We start from the raw sequence: 19,431 nt of genomic DNA on the forward strand, positions 1-19,431 counted from the left end.
GCCATTAAAAACTTCCCTATACAGGGCTGCCTTCAGATGTCTTCTAAAAGTCATATAGTGAATTATCTGTCTGACATCTGATGGGACGGTGTTCAACAGGGCAGGCACCACTACCGAAAAGGCCCTCTGCCTGGTTCCCTGTAACTTCACTTCTCACAGTGAGGGAACCGCCACAAGGCCCTCGGAAATGGATGTTGGTGTCCAGGCTGAACGATGAGGGTGGAGGTGCTCTTTTAGGTATACAGAGCCAAGGCTGTTTAGGGCTTTAAAGGTCAGCACCAACACTTTGAATTGTACTTGGAAATGTACTGGGAGACAGTGAAGATCCTTTAGGATTGGTGTTATATGGTCCCGGCTGCTGCTCCCAGTCACCAGTCTAGCTGCCGCGTTCTGGATGAGTTGTAGTTTCCAAGTCACCTTCTAAGGTAGCCCCACATAGAGCGCAATGCAGTAGTCTCCCAATTACAATGGTCATGGAATGCTGTAACTGCAGGGTTTTACATTTGTGTGTTCTGAGCACATTCTTTATTAAGGAATATGTCCCCTTGCTAATATTTTTAGATAGCCATCTTCAAACTACTGTTCCAAAATACATTCAGACAGACTAGAAAGTCAACCATGTGAGGGCTTGCAAGTATAAAATCTATAGAGCTGCCAATATAAGCAATTACACAGAGTCAATTGAACTGGCAGCTATTCCCCAGGAGGTATTATGGATGATCTTATCACAGAGTTCAACATCAGGACTTGGGGGGTGGTTAGCAACTATTGTTCCTATTACTGTAACCTTTTTACCTTAACTGCCTTCACAGCTAGCAGGGTTTTATGTTTTAATAACTGGGTGAAATATTCAAGTTTATTGATACTTGGGTAAACCTCCACCCCTGGCCGAGGAAAAAAAATAACTTGACCCTCTCTAATACTGTTGGTGGCTAAATATGAATGCTGTTAGCACAGGTAAGACACAGAAATATACGTATTTCAATATAAAAATATTTACATTCTGCCATTTGAATTAAAAATAAAAATCTTAAAGCAGCTCAAATTTAAAACCCAAATGTTTTTTAAAACTATGAATAAGGCAAAATGCCACAAGCAGAACAGAAGAAAATTAGTAACTCATTAGTTAAATGGTAAAAAGAAAGTCAGCAGGACAAACATATTGTATTCCCTCAAACTCAGTCCTGCAGACCTTCTGAAAAAAGCACCTCCTTTGCTGCCTGTCTAAATGTTAGCACAGTAAAACTTCCCAGGAAGGAGTTCCACAATTCTGGCAACATTTCTGGTGCCACTGTTAAAAAGACCTTGTTCCAGAGAGTAACCATACACTACACTGAAGAGAAGAAAAGGATCCAGATCAGAACCTCCACGGAAAATCTCAAAATACAGGCAAATTCATATGGGAGCCCCAAGGATTCACAGCAACCTTCCCCAACCTGAGGCCCCCTTAGATGTTGCTGGACTCCAACTCCCATCATCCCGGACTATTGGCTATGCTGTCTGGGTCTGATGGTAACTGGAGTCCAACAACATCTGGAGGCCACAGGTTGGGGAAGGCTGATTTAGGAGTTTTATGATTTTGTATTATTAAAATATTTATCAACTTCACTTTCATAGAAAATGTAATAAGGTGGTGATTTAAACACGGGTGCCGATTTAAACATGGGTGTCGTACATTCCCTTCAGCTTACCATAGTCAGAATTCTGGCAGTGTCAATCTCCACACAACCCCTCCATATTCTAGCCATCAAAGGTTTTAACTATGCAAAAACCATTTTGGAGTAATGTGTGGTTTGCATTTTATTTATTTATATTACTCTTCCTTGTGTGTGTGGTGACCAGGGTCAGGACTTTATTTGTGGTGCTACTTCTTCAGCAGCTGTGAAACTCCTTCCCTCCTGAGATATGGCTGGTGCCACCATACGTACCTTGCTTTCTGCCACCGTCTAAAAACATAGCTATTCACTCCAGGCTTTTGTAGGGGAGTGAGCTTTTAGGTGGAGATTTGCAAACGGGTGTTTTTAAAAGGCTGTCTTATTTCAGCTGGCTCTGGTGTTTAAATTGTTGGCTTAAGTGTACGAACTGCTTTTACCAATTTTTATTGTGACCTCCCTGTAATGACTTTTTGATGAAGGGTGGCACAGAAATTCATTCAATACATAAACGGGGGAGAATGTTTCCACTGATTTAGCTGATGATCCTTTAAAGAAACCTGGGGTGATCTGGGAAAGAGCTAGGGAAAAAGAATGGGAGCACTTCTCACAGTAATGACAAGCCATGTTAAAACATTGCCTGTGTTGGCCTCCAGATGGCATGCTAGTCTAATAAGAGCGGAGATTATAGGAGCAAGAGTTCTGCAAGATTCTTTCAGAGTAGTTCACAACACAAATGCCTGGGAATGCAAGAATGTGTAAATGGCAGTAGATAAGTACAACCCTCCGTATTTACCCTTGTCCACAGAAATATTATATGATGAAACAATAGGATACATTAAGTCCTTAAGGTTATCATCTCTGTTTGTAGGGTTGTTGTTTTTTAATCAAGTGATGGTCCATTGGACTGTTCTGTAAAGTTTGTTTTGAATGAATTCCTAAACATGGTGAGAAAGAATCACCTCCAATTTCTACATGATATTAAACCAGGGGTAGGGAACCCCTGGCCTATTGGCTGATCGTAGCCCTCTAGGCCATGTTCCCCAAACTGTGCCCACCTGCCCATCACTGGTGATGTCAGCTGGTGGGTGGAAGGACCGTGTTCAGTCTTGCATTGGCTGCACGATCCTCTTCCCAGAAGGGAACAGGACCTACTTTTTCACCTACAACCCACTGCATAAACCAGCTACCCATGCCAGTTCAGCTCTGAGCCCTAGGAGGCTAAAGTCAAGCAGAAACAAAGCAGAGGCTTACAGGAGAGTTGTCAGGAGACCAGGAGATGAAGAGCCACTCGTAGCCCTGTGCATTCTGGGTGTCCAGGCGGTAGAGGATGTAGCATGGCTGCAGCTCATCCAGCAGCGGCAGCACAAATGAGTCGTAGTCCTTATCCCAACGTCGAGACAGTTCTTTGTAGGCTCCAAGCACCAACTGCTCTGCAAGTTGGAGGGGGCGGGGCAGAGAAAATGAAAGAACTGTGAGCAAAAAGATGTGGCACTTAAACGCAGCATCGGTCATTTACAACCAGGGCTAAGGGAACCTTCTGCAGCCCCAGAACCACATGTAGGCAACTTTCTGGAGGTTACAGGACAGTGGTGGGCAGAGCCTTTGTCTTTGTACAGTGGGCTGTATACATCTCAGCCATGCAAGCCAAAAGTTTCTACACCTGCCCACCCTGCCCCCCAAAAAGAGGAAAATTATCAAGGATGCATTCTAGCCAGGCAAAAGCACCTGAGGAGGGTGTGATGAAGAGATTCCCAAGAGCTGGAGAGAGGCTAGGAGGTCTAGGGGGCTGCAGTTGGGCCACCCAGACCTTTTCTAAATCAAGGGTGAGGAACTTTCCACCTACTCCCGCCAACCCAGATACTTTGGTAAGGCCCACACACGCTTGGTTCATCATCATCACCATCATCATCATCATCATCACCATCATCACCACCACTACCTTAATTTGTTGAAACTATGCTCAAGGCAGCTTACAACATGACAAGATTTACATAATTACAAACATAACAGAAGTCATAAACAATAAATAAAACGCATCAAAAAGTACACAACTTAATGGAAACAATTTCCACATAAATCATAAGATCTGAAACTAAAGATACAACAACATCAATAACAGCAACAGCTGTCTCAACTCCCCGTAAACAATACTCCAGCCCAAGAATCTGTTCAACAGCCTCAGCTTTTGTAGCTGGAGTCAGTCTGCACTCCACTCTCCCAGGCCAGATGGGAAAGGAACAGTAAGGCAGGGTGCAGGTCTTACAAGGCCTACAGCCAATATGGTCTCATTTAAAACAACACAGATAAAAATTAAGAACAGTTGAAAAGAGGAGTCCTCGGTGCTAAGCAGCAGCCACAGTCCTTGTGAAGCCTGTCAGGCCCCGCCCCAAGCCAAGTGGAAGGAGGCAAGGGCAGGGCAGATCAGGCCCTAGGCAGGCTGTCCTCCTTGGTTGCATCTTGGCTTTCCTTCCTTCTGAGAACCCCTGATCACTCTTCTTGGTCAGAGACAGATCTGAGCACTTTGTGGGCCAAAGGTTCTGCCACGTTCCCTATGGCTGAAAAGAGGCGATAGTTCTGTTTCATGGGTTATGGAAAAATAAAAGGAGTTGGGTGCAAAGACAGAACGTCTGCATTATGTATTGGTCTTCTTCACTCCCAAGAGCACAACTCTAGGAACACAGCAGGAATGGCAGACCTGTGATCCTAGAGCCGCTCTCCTTCACTGTTGAGAACAACACCCTTATTCTCCATCACGGAACTGAAGGGGGAAATCTGTCCATGGAAGTGCCTCTTGAACGGACTGCATAAGGTTACAGAAGAGATTGGAAGGGGCACAGAAGAGATGCAGAAAGCGCAAGGACCGTGTGCCTCCCTCTTCCCCCAACCCCAGCAGGGCAAGAGTTTTCAAAAGCGAGACCCATCCCTGACTGTGTTTCTTCTCAGCATATATTGGAACACCCATTTTATGTTGACACAGCTGTAAGGTTCTGGACAATCCCTTTTGAAATACAAAGGGCCATCTGGCAATGATAATAACCTGGCAGTCCTATAGATTACATAATGAAACCAGCTCCTATGTATGTGTATAAAAAAGAAGCCCGGCCTAGAGACTTTGCCACCGACAAAGGGAACACTAATACTCTGAGTCATGACTTGCTTTGCTACATGCAGAAAGTCTCAGGTTCAAATCTAACACTGCTACTTAAGAGCATTGGGTAGGGGAAATACCTGTGTGCCTGAGACCTTCCAATCAGGATAGACTGTCCAGTACATGGGACAACAGTTGGCTCCAATATAAGGCAGCTTCATGGGATTTTATGTTGGGGGGAAACAGAAAACCTTTCTGCTTGGGCTATATTTCTACACCAGGGAGAAGGCAAAGCAAGATCCCAGAGGGGTAAATGATGTGATTACTCTGAATGTACCTATCAGCCTATAATCAGAGCTACTGAGTTAGGCAGAAAATATTAAAGCACTCCAGGCCCTGAGACAGTGACCACTTGGCTGGGTAAGTGATAGCTGTCTGTTGCATCATTTGTTTTGTTTCTACTGCAGACCCATTTCCCAAGGGCTATGTTTTTCGGGAACCCTCCAGTGCCCATGTTAACTCGCTCTCCGATTCACTCATGATAAACAAAAACAAAAAAGGGGCCAAGAAGGTCACAAGGACCTTTGCCAGAACTCAACCTCACAAACATAACAAAATGTTTCTGTTTCAACACAGAGGTGGCCAGCTTGTGGCCCAGATGTTGCTGGTCAAGAGCTCCCATCATCCCTGACCACCAGCCATGCTGGCTGGGGCTAATGGGAGTTGAAGTCCTGAAACATCTGCAGGCCTGAAGTCCCATGCCCCTAGGCTAGAGCCACCCAGGCCTCCTGCCTGCTTGCCAAATCTCCTCAACCATTCTTGTCCTTATAAAGCTATCCCCTGTAGTTTCAGGTCAGCAAAAAAAAGGGGGGGGAGAGAGAGAAATTAGGAATGTGGGTGTCACTGTGGGTGTCACTCAGGCTGCGGAGACAGCCCCGGAAATGTCCACTTCCCTCTAGGATGCAAAACATGCCCTCAGCTAGCAGCTATTTCCTGCCCTTTCATTTACTGCTACTTATGCCACCTTAGCAAGTTTTTGCTTTTACGGAAAGTCGATTTAACCATCTGAGAGCTTTCAGTCTGCTGTTTAAAAACTGACTGAAAAAGTGAGTAAATATTGCAGTTCAATCAAAGATAAAATTCTAATTTGACCTCCTGAGGAACGATGCATCTAACTACAAACACACAACTTTGTGGTTCAATTATCTTTGCGAAACACTGTGTGATGCACTTCTACAGTTTCCTGTTCTGACAAGTTTGCCACAACCCTTGATCCCACAATGAAGCAGCAATGCAAACCATCAATGGCCAGCACATGATATGGTGGAACCATGCTTCTGAAATGGAAATATGTATACAGTTGATGGGGAAATGAAAGGAGCAATTATTAAAGAACTAAATGAAAATTCTAATTTGGAGTGCATCCAATCTAACCAGTTTTGTTTGTTTGTTTGTTTGTTTGTTTGTTAGGAGGTGGCTGGAGAACCTCCAATGAACAGCCATATATGGTAACTCAGCATCCCTAGTTTAATGCTCTGTTTCTAGATTTTCTTGCACACAAAACTGAACCTTCTTAAAGACCTAAAAAACTTTCCACCATTAGTTTGGACAGATGGAATTATTACCAGTCACGGTGGTTCTGCCTATCCTCCTGCCTTTCTCTTTTATTCTTTAAACACGCGCACGCGCAGGCGCACGCGCACACACACACACACACACACGCAAAGGTGCACATGTCCATTTAACATTATGGGAATAAACATAGATGAACTGCAGATACATTACAAATCAGAAACTGCCCACTCAAGCAAGAAATGACATCACGATGGAGAAGCAAATTGCACACTGGGAAATATGATGCATTATGGATCACCTACAAATATACCACTTTGGAATATTGGTGGCCTACCACATGACTTAAGGTTCCCAGGGAGCCACAGTCCATTGTCGCTTCGCAGTGTATGCCCACAATGCTTTTCTGTTTGTCTGGAGGTGGCCCATGCCTGTTTCAAACATTTGTTTATTTCCTTACATTTCTACCCTGCCTTTTCTCCATCACAGAGCCCAAGACAGCATGCATATGGTTCCCAAGCAGCCTCCCATCCAGGCACAGGCCAGACCCAGGCCTGCTTGACCACAGCAAATGGTGACCTCAAGTGCCTTTAGAGCACATGCGTACAAGCAACGAAACAACAAACCAGGCCTTCAAATATGTGCCTGATCTTGGCCTGTCAATTATCAGTCAATCTGAAGATGAGAGGTCAGGGAAAACACTTTCAGGATTCTTCACACAAACCCTGAATTGTCTCTTTAATTCTCTGCAAACAATAGGATAACAACAATATGTCACAAACAAACAATGCAACAGCTTGAACAGCAGCAGGTCAGGCAGCCAACACATGTGGCCTTTTTTTTAACCTGTTTGGTCATGTTACAACAGGGACCATGCCAGAATGCTGCTGACCTCTTGCAATCTGCACACGCCCCTTCACACAAATTCCCCTTCCACTAAGTTCCACCCTTTCGACAACGTATTATTTCATCGAAAGCAGGCAGTCACCACTTTCCAGAGGAATCACTGCTGCTCAAAGTGAAAACCTATGGACTCTGTCACATGACATTGGGAATGAACCTGCCATACGCGCTGCAAGCTGCCTCATACCAAGTCAGACACCACCCATTAGTGGAGCCTAGCACTTTGCCTACTCCAACAGGAGAAGCCCTTCGAAGTCTCAGGCAGCCAGTCTTTCCCATTAACTTCTGCATGTCAAGCATATCCCTCTCCAAAAGGAATCAAAGACTGGAGTCAGGGCTGCATACACTGTGCACATATGGGCAAGCACAGAAAGATTTCCTGCCTGGAGGTAATCCTGACTCACCACAGGCAACGAGGCAAGTGGCTATTTTCAAGCCTGAGCTAAGGCTAGCTCACCTGGTGTCACAGCTACATGCTTCACTCCCTTCTAATATACAACCTTCTTTCTTTTCTAATAAGTAACCCTGTTGTTATAGAAAAGAAAAAGAGGGGTAAAAGAGGGAGGTGATCAGCAAAAGGAGGCCTTGGGTTTGAATCTGTTCTTCACTGAAACATCTTTTTTTGCATTATTGTATTTATCGACTAAAGATGAAAGTTGCATCACCAGCAAGTTCCAAGATCTAAGTCAGGAAACTGGCAAGTAACCTTGCAGAAACCGCAAGCAGACAGAGGTGTAGTTATGAAACACTTAGGCAACCCTTTTTTGTACTTTACGTCACAGGGTGTAAAGGTGCTGTGGCTGGTTGTTAACACTCAGATCTGCTGTCTTTTTTATTACCTGGCTGTTTGTTAAAAGAAGAATTGTCTTAAGCAGGATACATTAACATTTTGCTTTGCTGATTTTAGAGCACGATCCCCCTCTCCTCCCAATGCTTAATGACTGGAGGGAGTCAGGGTTGATACACTGGCTTCTTGTCAACAAAGAGAAGACTGTCTGGGGAAGCGAGACTTTACCATAGTGAAGACCACTGTTGTACTCAGGAGTGCAGAATGATACCATCAATGCTTATTCCACCAGTAGAAGCAGATGAACTACAGTCCAACAATATATTGAGGGCACCATCTTGGTACCCCTTATTATCCATGGTAAAATCACTTTTCTTTTCATGATTCTTCTCAATTTACACTACCACACATTTGCTTATTGTCTGAGGCAAACGAAGAAGTTGCCCAGAAATCAAGCATCTACAGGAGAGAAAGTGGCTGGCTGGAGATATCTAGATTCAAAAGACTGAAAGATTCAAAAGACTGAAGGAAAGTGAGATTTTAAAATCAAGTAACTACAGGAGAGAAAGTGGCTGGCTGGAGATATATAGAAATGTACAGTTGGGTACCTCTCAGCTGGCCCAACACCAATCAGAAACACTTATTGCCACTATTTTTCAACCCCACCCCACCCCAAAGAAGCAGGTATTTTTAGATTTGCCAGTGTGCCTTTGTAGTTTGGGGTTAGCCACAAGACACAGATACTCAAAGGAGTTGACTAGAAGCACACCTACAGTTCTGGTCCCCTCATCTCAAGGAGGATACTGTAAATCTGGAAAAGGTTCAGGATAAGTTTTTCTCCCTCTTGTACAATACCAGAACCCAGCACCATCCAATGAAATTGAATGTTGGAATATTTAGGACATAAAAAAGACGTACTTCTTCACACAGTGGAATTTGCTCCCACCAGATATAGTGATGGTCACTGACTTGGATGGCTTTAAAAGAGTGTGAGACAAATTTATTGAGGATGGCTACTACCCACAATGCACTCAAGGCCTGTCTGCAGACTTCCCACAGGCGACTGGACTAGGTGGCCTGATTCAGCAGGGCTCTGTCTTCTTATGCTCTTATGTACCACCAGTCAACAGAAGGCTGCTCTGCTTCTTAAACCTGAATTAAGCTGTTCATTGCTCTTCTGTTCTGCAAAACGAAGAACGACAGACTGAGCCAAAAGGAACTCTTACTTCCTGTATAGACTTTGGGGTGTGGAGAGCTGGTGTTCTCAGCAGAAGGCACTGCACTGTAAAGCCAGATTTGCTGAACACTTGATTGCTGACAGATTCAGTGTGCAAAGTAGGAAGGAGCTGTGAATCAGGGTAAAGGTCCCATCAAGTTATCATTTGTTAGGCTTGTACAAAAGGCATGAATATAGCTTGTTCAAAAAGCATAAGAACTATAGCTCATTTTGGGGGGAGGGGATTCTGCAGAGATCTGAGTGTCTCTAACACTTCTGGCCACACTCAGGTTTCGGATTTAACAGCCACTACCCACATTGGTGCTTTTCTTGCCACGTGGCTTGCTGCTTTCACAATCTGGCTTTTACCTTATCTCCTGCCATTTAACTTGGGACCCTGGTAGTGGCATCACTGCCCCCATCCCAACTCCCACTGCTCCCACTTCACATTTTTAAAGGTTTTTGTAAAGATTCAAAAGACTGGATTTAAGTTCTAAGCTCCACTGGAACCAATACAAGCTTTTGTGACTCACTTCACCCTGCGGATACCCAGGAACTTCTTTCTCAGTTTGGAACCACAGCCCTTCCAATCTACAAGCCGCAGGCAGACTTTGTTACTGTGCTAGAAGCTAAAGCTACACTGGGCACACCCTGACCTTGAGGTTCAAAGGGAAGTTAAGAGATTAATTCTTAAAAGCACCGAGATTAGAAATAACAAACATTATTCAGGGCTGTGGCAATAGGAAATACCTGATCATTCTAGACATAAAACTGCTATAAAGAAGAATACCTTTTTTTAACTACCCAGCTACATAGCTCTGGTGTGTCTGTTCTATGTGCCTCAGGAAGGATGCAAGAGCACGTCTTCGGCTCACATGCTGCCTGCCTACCAACACCGTTCATATACAAGATGGCTTGAGGAGAGGCAGATATTTCTGTCATTCATGCCATCTCTGTACCCTAGTATGAAATAGAAAGGGGACCCCCCCCCGTTTCCTACTCAACACAAATAAAAAACCTCCCATCTCTCTCTCTACTCAGCCATCTAGCAAACAAAATACAAACTAAATAGCTGATTAGTTAATAAAGCTTGTCAATAACTGGTCACAGCCCAACCTATATAATATCTCTCACACACACACACACACTTTTTATATTATTATTAAATGCTTTATTGAAATTAAAAGGAAACAACAAACAAAAGATTTGTCCAGAAGAAAGAAAAGAGAATGGTAATATTTGTTACATTATATCACAATAAGTTCTGCTTGCATTTCTAACGGCTTCCCGTCACCCCATTATGCATTTACTACTTTATCTATCTAGGACACTGTTTGCTTTCATTTTCTTTTGTTAATTTTCCTCAGTAATATATTCTCTTCTAATTATCCATCATGCCACAAAAGTCATTCAAGGCCTGCCACTGACGTCATATTATTACAATAGTCCTTAAGAATTTTTTTTTGTACATGTCCTATTTTCTAATAAATGTTTGATCTGTGTCACACACACTCTCAGCAGATGGAAGAGTCATCAGGAGGGCAAAACTTCATCAAAATCTATAATAAGCTCCATGCTTACTCACCCCATGAGAGCCCTACCTTGTGTTGAAATCCTAAGTAATAATCTACCAGGGTCACATGAGCAAAGAACATTAACCCTAAATGCTAGCATGGCAACAACTTGACAAGTGCGACAAAACACATGGATAAAGGAGAGCAGACAGCTTTCAAGTGGGTCCTTAAAATGTAAGCTTACATTCCCAACATGCCTAAGACGTCAATCAGGACCACTGCCAAACGGCAATAGGTCCTCAGTACAGTTTGGCTGATGTCCCTCCCTGAGACCAATCTTCCTCTTTGTGGCAACAGCGCCACCAATTCTCCTCCCTGCTTTGTTACTTTAAAAAAATTAAAAAAATTATTTGCTACCACAATAGCAGCAGCAGCAGCAGCGCTGGCCCCTTCTCTGCCACCAGGACCCTTGGAGAAGGCCAAGGGTCTCCCTCTCAGAGCCAGGCATTCTGGGTGAGGTAGCCAGTTGCTAAAAAGAGGGTGTTTATAAAGGCAGTGAGCAAGGGGGTTGCAGGTCAGCCCTTTGTGAGTCCTGGCAGGTCTTTGTCAGTGTCCAGTCTGGCTGACTGCTGGCACCAGGCCCGATATCAATTACTGTGATTCACAGTTTCATCCTCTTGTTATGGCTCCGGGATAGTAATCCAGTAACCCGGCAGTCTAAGGTGAAGAGCACAATGGAATAAGTGGATTGTATTTTCAAGCACAGGCCTTCAGGGTGTTCTTGGCGAGACTGACTATGAGAACTATCAAAGCACTACGTTATTCTTTTCTTCAGGAGGGCAGGTCTTTAAACCAGTTGAAAGTGCAACAGAACGGCAAATGAGATTTCCTGTAAGTGATACGCATTAGGGGAAAATGCTCCTGTTGCTACATAGGCACTACTTAGGGATCTAAATTGGGTCAGCAAGGAATGAGGTATCTGGGTCATTAATGGAAAGCTCACTCGAAATATCAACCTTTTGCAGAGAGACAATGGAAAAGAATGCAACTTCAATGTTAGACTTTATTAGGTAAAAATCACTAAAAATAAAAGGAATTAATTATAAATGCTTCTATGCAACTGTACAGTACAGGCATGTTCCGTACACTGTGTGGTTCTAAAGCCAATCACTACTCAAATGATAAAGGAAAGTTTAATTAAAGCAGTAAAAGGGATGGGACACTCTTCCTAGGAGGGAAGATTGAAAAGCCTGAAACCTTTCGGAGAGAACTAAGGGAGAAAACCATTATAAAGTCTATAAAATTATAAACAGAGAGAAGAGGGGCACACTTTGCACTCTCTCCAACTCAGTTTAAACTTGACAGCAGGCAAATTCAAATTGCTTTTCCATGTTGCATTCTGCATAGCTACTGTCATGTTCCAACTAGGATTTCAGTCACAAACCCCTAACATGCTATCATCACTGCCTAGAATAGTAGTTAAATTAGGCCTCATAATTCAAGTTAAGTAATAAAGCTATTTGGCAGGGGCTTGAGAGACGTGAAAGGAATCACACCTCTGCATGCAAGTGCAGAAAAGGAAGGACACACAGTGGGCAGGTTTGGGTGCTCAATTCCCAGTTTGATAAGCCACAGTTTAGTGGCTGGGAGAAAAGCAAGGGGGCCACAAGCTCCTTCCCCCTCCTTCCTCAGCGCTTGCATCCAGGTTTAATTAACAAAATGTTAGCCGTTGCATCCCAAAAATGGAAGGGTGGTTTATCCAACAAGGGGAGAAAGGAGCAGTAGTCCCCATCCTTCATGTCACAAGCATGATCTGACCCACGCAAATCCTGGATTTGCTTCACCCAACAAGTAAAAAAGCAAACCATATACGTCAGGTGTGGGGAACCTCTGGAGCTCCAGATGTTGCTGAACTACAACTCTCATCATCCCTGGCCACTAGCCATAATTGTACTGATGGGAGCAAACATGGTAACCTCACAGTTGGGTTACTGCAATGCACTGTATGTGGGGCTACCTTGGTCCTTGATCAGATGCACAGCATAGCAACTAGGTTGTTTGTGGGAGAAAACAATGTAACACTGTGCTTGCAGGATTTGCACTGGCTGCCTATCTGCTATGAGGCCCAGTTCAAGGTATAAGCTCTGGACCAGGTTACGTGAGAGACTGTCTTATCCCTTATCCATCCAGTAGATTGCTATCGTCTGTGGTGAAATTTCTCCTGCAGGTTGCAAAGTGCTCAGAAGCCTCCTCCACAGTAATTCAGAGCAGGGCTTTTAGCGCAGCTGCCCCTCTTCTGTGGAATAGCATCCCTGTCAAGATATAACAGCGGCCAGTTGTCTGCACTTTCTGGAATCAATTGAAGTCATTTATGTTCTGACTTTGGCTTTCCCAGCTGGATTATGAGGTTTTTACCACAAGCTTCTACTTCTTACTGTTTTTGCCTTGTTTTAACAGTGTTTGCTGCTTTCGTGTTTTCAGCTGTTTTTTAATTATCTTACGTGAGATGGTGATTTAGAAGGTGTTTAGTAAATCAGCAGTAGCAATAGCAACAACATCTGAAGGACCAAAGGTTCTTCGCACCTGAAACACGTGAAATGCTCTTCTTTACCATATTTGCTCTAAATTGCTTCCTTCTTTTTCCTTTCCTTTTTTTTTTTCTTCCTAGAAGAGATGTTTCTGAGGTAACTGGAAGGCATATTTCCCAGCTTAGCACTGTGGTTAGAGGAGAAGAGTCTTAATGCCATACCTTTCATTTTGGAATCATTCAGTCTGCCAAGGGGAAGGTTGGCTTCTTTAGCAAACCTAAACTTTTACACCCAATGATACTTTATGCATTTAGAGAATAAATAACTTGCCTCACAAATAGAGTGCAGGATAGAATGCTAGGATAATGAGCAGGATAATTTTACACTAGCATGAGTGTGGGATATTAGCAAGGGCAGGAAGAGAAATGCCCAAGGAAGAGCCTTTCCTTGTTCAGTCAAACAGCCTTCTAAGTACCTTACAGTGCAAAACTTTGCATGTCTTCCCTGAAATGAGGCTCACTGGGTTCAGTGGGTTTTACTTCCCTGAGTGTAAGGAGGTTGCCGCTTCCGTTTGTCTGCAGTGACTGCTAAACTATTCCACTGGAATAAGTCTACATAGGACTCAGCTGGAATACAAGCTCTACCAAATAGATCCTCACTGTAAATGATATAAACTGTATTCCTTAACCGTCATCTGGAAAAAACAACAACCAGCATTGTAAGTGCTGTTCACAGACACTTTGAGAGCTGCTTAAGTGTCCCTAAAAAGATTTCCGCCCCCCCCAACCTTCTAACTGTATATCGAGCACACAGGTCGTGGCCACCCAGCCATCTGGGGTGGCTGTAGCTCTGTGGCAGAACACAAGACTTGCCTGCAATGTTCAGTCCCTTGTGTCTCCAGGTAGGGCTAGGAAATGCTTCTTCAGGAAACCCTGACAAGCCACTATCAGTTGCTGTTGAGCTGGGTAGCCCAATTGGTTTAAAGGAGCTTCTCACGTTCCTGTGACCTTTACTGTATCTCTGTGGCAAAAAGCTATTGCTGGACGGAATTCCTGAATGCAAGGAGCCCAGGAGCAAATCTGCTGGGGGACTGGCCACGCCAAACAACATGGGCGGAGAGTGGGGACAGTAGATTTCACACTGAACTTTGTGGGCATCACAGAAGCTCATTACCTTTTTTTTAAAAAATGCTGAAAACGAAAGATTTAAAACCATTTATTTCACAAGTGGTGTCTTCCATAAGAAACTGACAAGCTATAAATACATTTGAAATGACCAAAGAGAATTGTGAAATCTGTGGTTCCTTTTAAGGAGATCATTGCACTGCCATTTAGAAAGATGCCCAAAAGATCAACCCTTCCTTCAAGCCGAGTCATAGAAAGGCCGTAAAGACTGGGGCTTTCCATTCTAGAAATGGAAAAAATGTGATCACACACACAAGCAGCCATTAAAACCTCATTTCATGCAAACCATTCTTTCAGAGCTCCTTCTCTTGTTACTAGTACATCTGCTTTCCTGCTCTGCTAAAGTACCTTTGGATGTTCACACACACACTGAGAGGAAATGTAAATTATTTCCAAAAACATTATTTTTGCAGTGCTGCATTTCAGGGGCCATCCATAATACTCTTAATGCACATCAGGCCATTTTCAAGTTGCTTCCCAAAACCCGGAGATCCCATCATTAGAAGCAGTTGCATCAAAATGAGAAGAAGAAGAAAAAAAGCAGCAACAGCAGCGAGGACAAGAAAAGCATCAAAAAGTCTTATGTGGCTTAGGCAATGAGTCAAGAAGCACTGCCATATTGAGCAACAGGAGGCCCGAGGAATGAGAAGAGAGCAGGCGGCAGCAAAGGAGAAAGCTTCAAGTAAAATAAAAATAAAAATCTGGCATGAGTCGGTAAACAAGAAAGTTCCTGCTCTTACAAGTACACTGTAGAAAATGTTCTCGTCAGTTGGGCCAGACTATTTTGCACGAAAAGAATCCTGCTGTCATGGATAGTGCAGAAGACGGGGATTTCGATGCACCCCCCACATAATGAAAGAATAGTGCGGCCGGAATGTGTCTGAACTGTGATGATGCTTCTTCTTCACCTGGATGGTAGAGAGGTGTGTGTAGGCAGAAGCCTCTGGATTGTGTGGCTGGGATATAGCGAAACTACACAAAAGGAAGAGTCACGACTGCTGTTCTCCCTACTTTTGCATCTGGCGCGGCCTACCACCCGTATGAGGTCTCCAGGAAGGTTCTCCGTAAAATAATTCGACCCCCTCCCCTTCCCAGGCTGAAAAAAAAGTTTGCTTTAAAAAACCTTCAACAAGAGGAGTATCTTCCTCTTTCCTCACTACTACAGAGTACAGAATCTCTGAAACAAAGTTAATGATCTAAATTTTAATCTCCTCTCTCCCACGGAGACATCCTTGGTGCCCCTGGCAATTGCTCTTCACCAAATATAGAAGACGGAAAGACTCAAGAGGAAAATTCCTTTTATGCAGGCCTCCCTCAAGTTTTACAGCAACGCGTCACATATATAAATATACCTCAAGTCAGCCATGACTAAGTGTGCGGATTCCTATGCCGCATCCATCCATGAGTATTCACTGGTTCTAAAAAGCCTAACACTGAATCACCTATGCTGGGAGGAAAGGGAGGGCATGTTTCTCATATACAGAATAATGTTTGTTAGATCAATAGACACGACAGATACATAGACATATAGATATACACACATGCAAGGATCATCCTAGTAAGCTGCTTAGGAGGCATAATGTTTCTAAAGATCATGAAATTGAAGCATCGCAGAGTTTTTCCACACAAAGTAATCAACCACAAGTTCCAGAGTCCTCTTCTGGAAAATTCTAGAAGCAGAAGCAGACTTCAGATTACCTTCCCAAGGCCAGTGACTCAAGTGGGAGCAGCAATGAAATGCTATTAACTTTCGACTAACCACAACATCTCCATCTTCCCTGAACTGCTGGATAAGCTCAAGTAGATTTGGAGACTACCAAAGTCAATTAGTTGGCTACATTAGTGGTACATATTTTCATGGGAGCCATCTAACAATTCAGATATTTGGATCATGGGTATTTATTTAGCTGTAGACACAACTAGGGATGCGGGTGGCACTGTGGTCTAAACCATTGAGCCTCTTGGGCTTGCCGATCAGAAGGTTGGTGGTTCGAATCCCTGTGATGGAGTGAGCTCCCGTTGCTCTGTCCCAGCTTCTACCAACCTAGCAGTTTGAAAGCATGCCAGTGTGAGTAGATAAATAGGTACTGCTGTGGTTGGAAGGTAAACAGTGTTTCCGTGCGCTCTGGTTTCTGTCACGAAGTTCCATTGCACCAGAAGCAGTTTAGTCATGCTGGCCACATGACCCAGAAAGCTGTCTGTGGACAAACGCCGGTTCCCTCGGCCTGAAAGCGAGATGAGCGCCACAACCCCATAGTTGCCTTTGACTGGACTTAACCATCCAGGGGTCCTTTACCTTTTACCTTAGACATAACTAAGCTTCTTGCCTGGAAAACCCCTGACCAGTCCATATTCATGCACTAATCTCACCATCCTGATTCTCATCAGCTGATAAGAGTCACCAGCACGTGAGAGTCATGGAGATAATAAAACTAAATTGGAAGAAACAGCTGGTGGGCAGCGGCAGGAAAAAGAGGAGTAGAAAACAGTGAGAGCAGAGAAGGGAATGCCTTCCCATTGGAATGTAACTGATATCGAGTAAGCAAGAAGGTGCACACATCACTTGCTGGGAAAAACAAAAGCTATTTCTCAATCAGGGATAAAACTTGTATGTGGACCATCCCACTTGAAGCTGCAAGTTCATATAAATTAATGCTTCTTCAGTCAAAATATTACCTCCATACAGTACACTAGTAAGTCACGGAGAAAGACTTTAGTGTAGCCTTGTCCTTGACATGCTTGCATTTTAGTAAGCCAATCCAAAAACTAGCTTCTAAAAGGGAAATATTTGGAGACTGATTCTGAGCTATCTTTCCAAGAGAGACAGCACAAAGGATGTGGAGTTTCGTAAGACTTCAGCAGCCCTGACCTTTAGGCCTTCCAACCGTTGTTGGACTCAAACTCCCATCAGCCTCCACTAGCATAGCCAATTATTGGTGCATGCATGTGGGGAATATTATATTGGTCTATCTCATGGGTAGGCAAACTAAGGCCCGGGGGCCAGATCCGGCCCAATCGCCTTCTAAATCCAGCCCGCAGATGGTCCAGGAATCAGCATGTTTTTACATGAGTAGAATGTGTCCTTTTATTTAAAATGCATCTCTGGGTTATTTGCGGAGCCTGACTGGTGTTTTTACAGGAGTAGAATGTGTGCTTTTATTTATTTAAAATACATCTCTGCAGCCCACCAACTCCCAGACTTCTCCCACCCTGTTCTGGAGGGTCCCTCAACTTTCTTGAGTTGGCTTTCAGGAACAATAGGAGCAGGGGAAGAGGGATCAGTGCAAATTGCTTCCTGTCCTCTTCTATAAGTGGATCAAAATCCTTTTCACTACCACAAGGGCACCCATTAGATTCTATCCCGTGCTTCTTTTGTTAGACAAGTTTTCAACTGCCACCATATCAGACACTCCAATGGCTAACATTGACTACAACCTTTTATTTACATTGCACAGGAGACAGATTTTGAAAGCACCCAGAAAATGGCCCCGTGAACAGAACAGTCTACACAGCCACCTCACTTTGGCCAGACAGCAAGTATCTTATTCCATCTAATGGGACTCCGGTCTGTTGCTTCACAAAAATATCAGCAAGCACCCTCATGGGAAAAGTTGTTCAAAATATGAAGGGGTTCACAGTATGTCCCAAAGGAAGCTTCACTGGCAACCAAAAAACCCCCAAATAAGGATGAAACCTACTGTTCTTTTAAAATTAAAAGTTGTGTGGATTCTTGAGGTAATGCCTTCCAGAAGCTTCCACTAGAATCTTCCTCTGGGTAGCTCTAGGCCAGCCACCCACCCTGCCCAAGTTGACTGGTGGCAGCCAGATTAATGAAGTGAAGAAATATTTATTTGTTAATTTTGTATCCTGCTTTTCTACCACTGGTACACAACTGAAGAAGCTGACACCAAAAGACAACAACACAAATCAATGTAAAACTTACCATCCTCGATGACGATTTTGATGAGGCGGACTGAACCGTTCCGGGCCTTGGCAAAAAAATCCTTTAATTCTGTTGTGGCTAAAAGAATCAGAAACATATTGATCAGGATCTGAAAAGGGAAACCCAAACTTTATTCCACTCTTCAAAACAAGGTAAAGGAAAAAGAAAAAGGAGAAAGAACTAGTACAGGTTTTTTTTCAAAAGGAAGAAAGATTTCAGTTGCTCTGATCAACTGTGTTGGTAAAGTATTAACTCTCACAGAAGTTTCAGAGTTAAATACCGGCTGGGAGGGAGCGCATGTGATCGAAAGAACTTGATACTTGGCTTGAGCGAACATAATATCCCAAATTTAGCAGATAGTTTGGCTTGCAAAGGCAGGGTGGGCTCAGGTGACAGTTTATTAAATATACAGTGCATCCTGATGTATACACAGGGCAGAGGGAAAGGAGCCTGCTGGGATTAGGGGTGATGATGGGCAGAGACAGCACTGTTTTTGCTCTTGCAATGACAATGTTTTGCTTTAGATGCCCCAACCAGAAACATGTGACACCCCCCCCCCCACCAGTGAGCTGCCAAGCAAACAGCCAGCCAGACATTTATAGGAATCGGAACTGGAGCTGCTCTGGCATTCGCCCTCTGCCTGTCCTATGTCGACCCTTGAAGGATAATATGCTATGAACCCGAGAGAAGAGAAGCCAGCAAAGTTCTCGGCGAGGCCGCAGATGCTTGCCAAATGAAAAACTTGTTGGGTTGTGTGTTGCCGACAACAACAGATAATGTCACCTTTATGGACGGCAGGAAGGATTTGAGTTACTTTGGTTGAAGATGATGTCATCTGCCAAACCCTTTCATCCTGCTCACCAAACATGGATACAACAGCTCTAGGTGAGCTGGCTGGCAGGAATTGCATTTCACAGGCCATGCATTTCCCTGTGAGAACAAGTGATAGTAAAAGATAAACTAGCTAAGTAGGAATTAAAGGCTCATTAGCTTCACTGTGTAATTAGAACAATTGAAATAATTGAATAAACAAGGCAGCCC

The 19,431-nt window shown here is 43.8% G+C and overlaps 1 protein-coding gene across 4 annotated transcripts in view; it reads right to left on the bottom strand.

Moving 5' to 3' along the window:
• TWF2 (twinfilin actin binding protein 2) overlaps positions 1 to 19,431 on the bottom strand; it is a 59,783-nt gene that overhangs the window by 22,728 nt on the left and 17,624 nt on the right. For 3 of the 4 annotated variants that reach the window (XM_081185191.1, XM_081185189.1, XM_081185192.1), the window contains exons 2-3: positions 18,391 to 18,468; positions 2,907 to 3,085 (exon numbers count right to left, since the gene is read on the bottom strand). In XM_081185191.1, coding sequence (XP_081041317.1) covers positions 2,907 to 3,085; positions 18,391 to 18,468 — 257 coding nt within the window. The remainder of the gene's footprint in view (positions 1 to 2,906; positions 3,086 to 18,390; positions 18,469 to 19,431) is intronic. The other variant, XM_081185190.1, reaches the window with a different exon arrangement.

The sequence above is a fragment of the Podarcis bocagei genome (assembly GCF_964188305.1).
Source record: "Podarcis bocagei genome assembly, chromosome: 2".
NCBI lineage: Eukaryota > Metazoa > Chordata > Lepidosauria > Squamata > Lacertidae > Podarcis > Podarcis bocagei.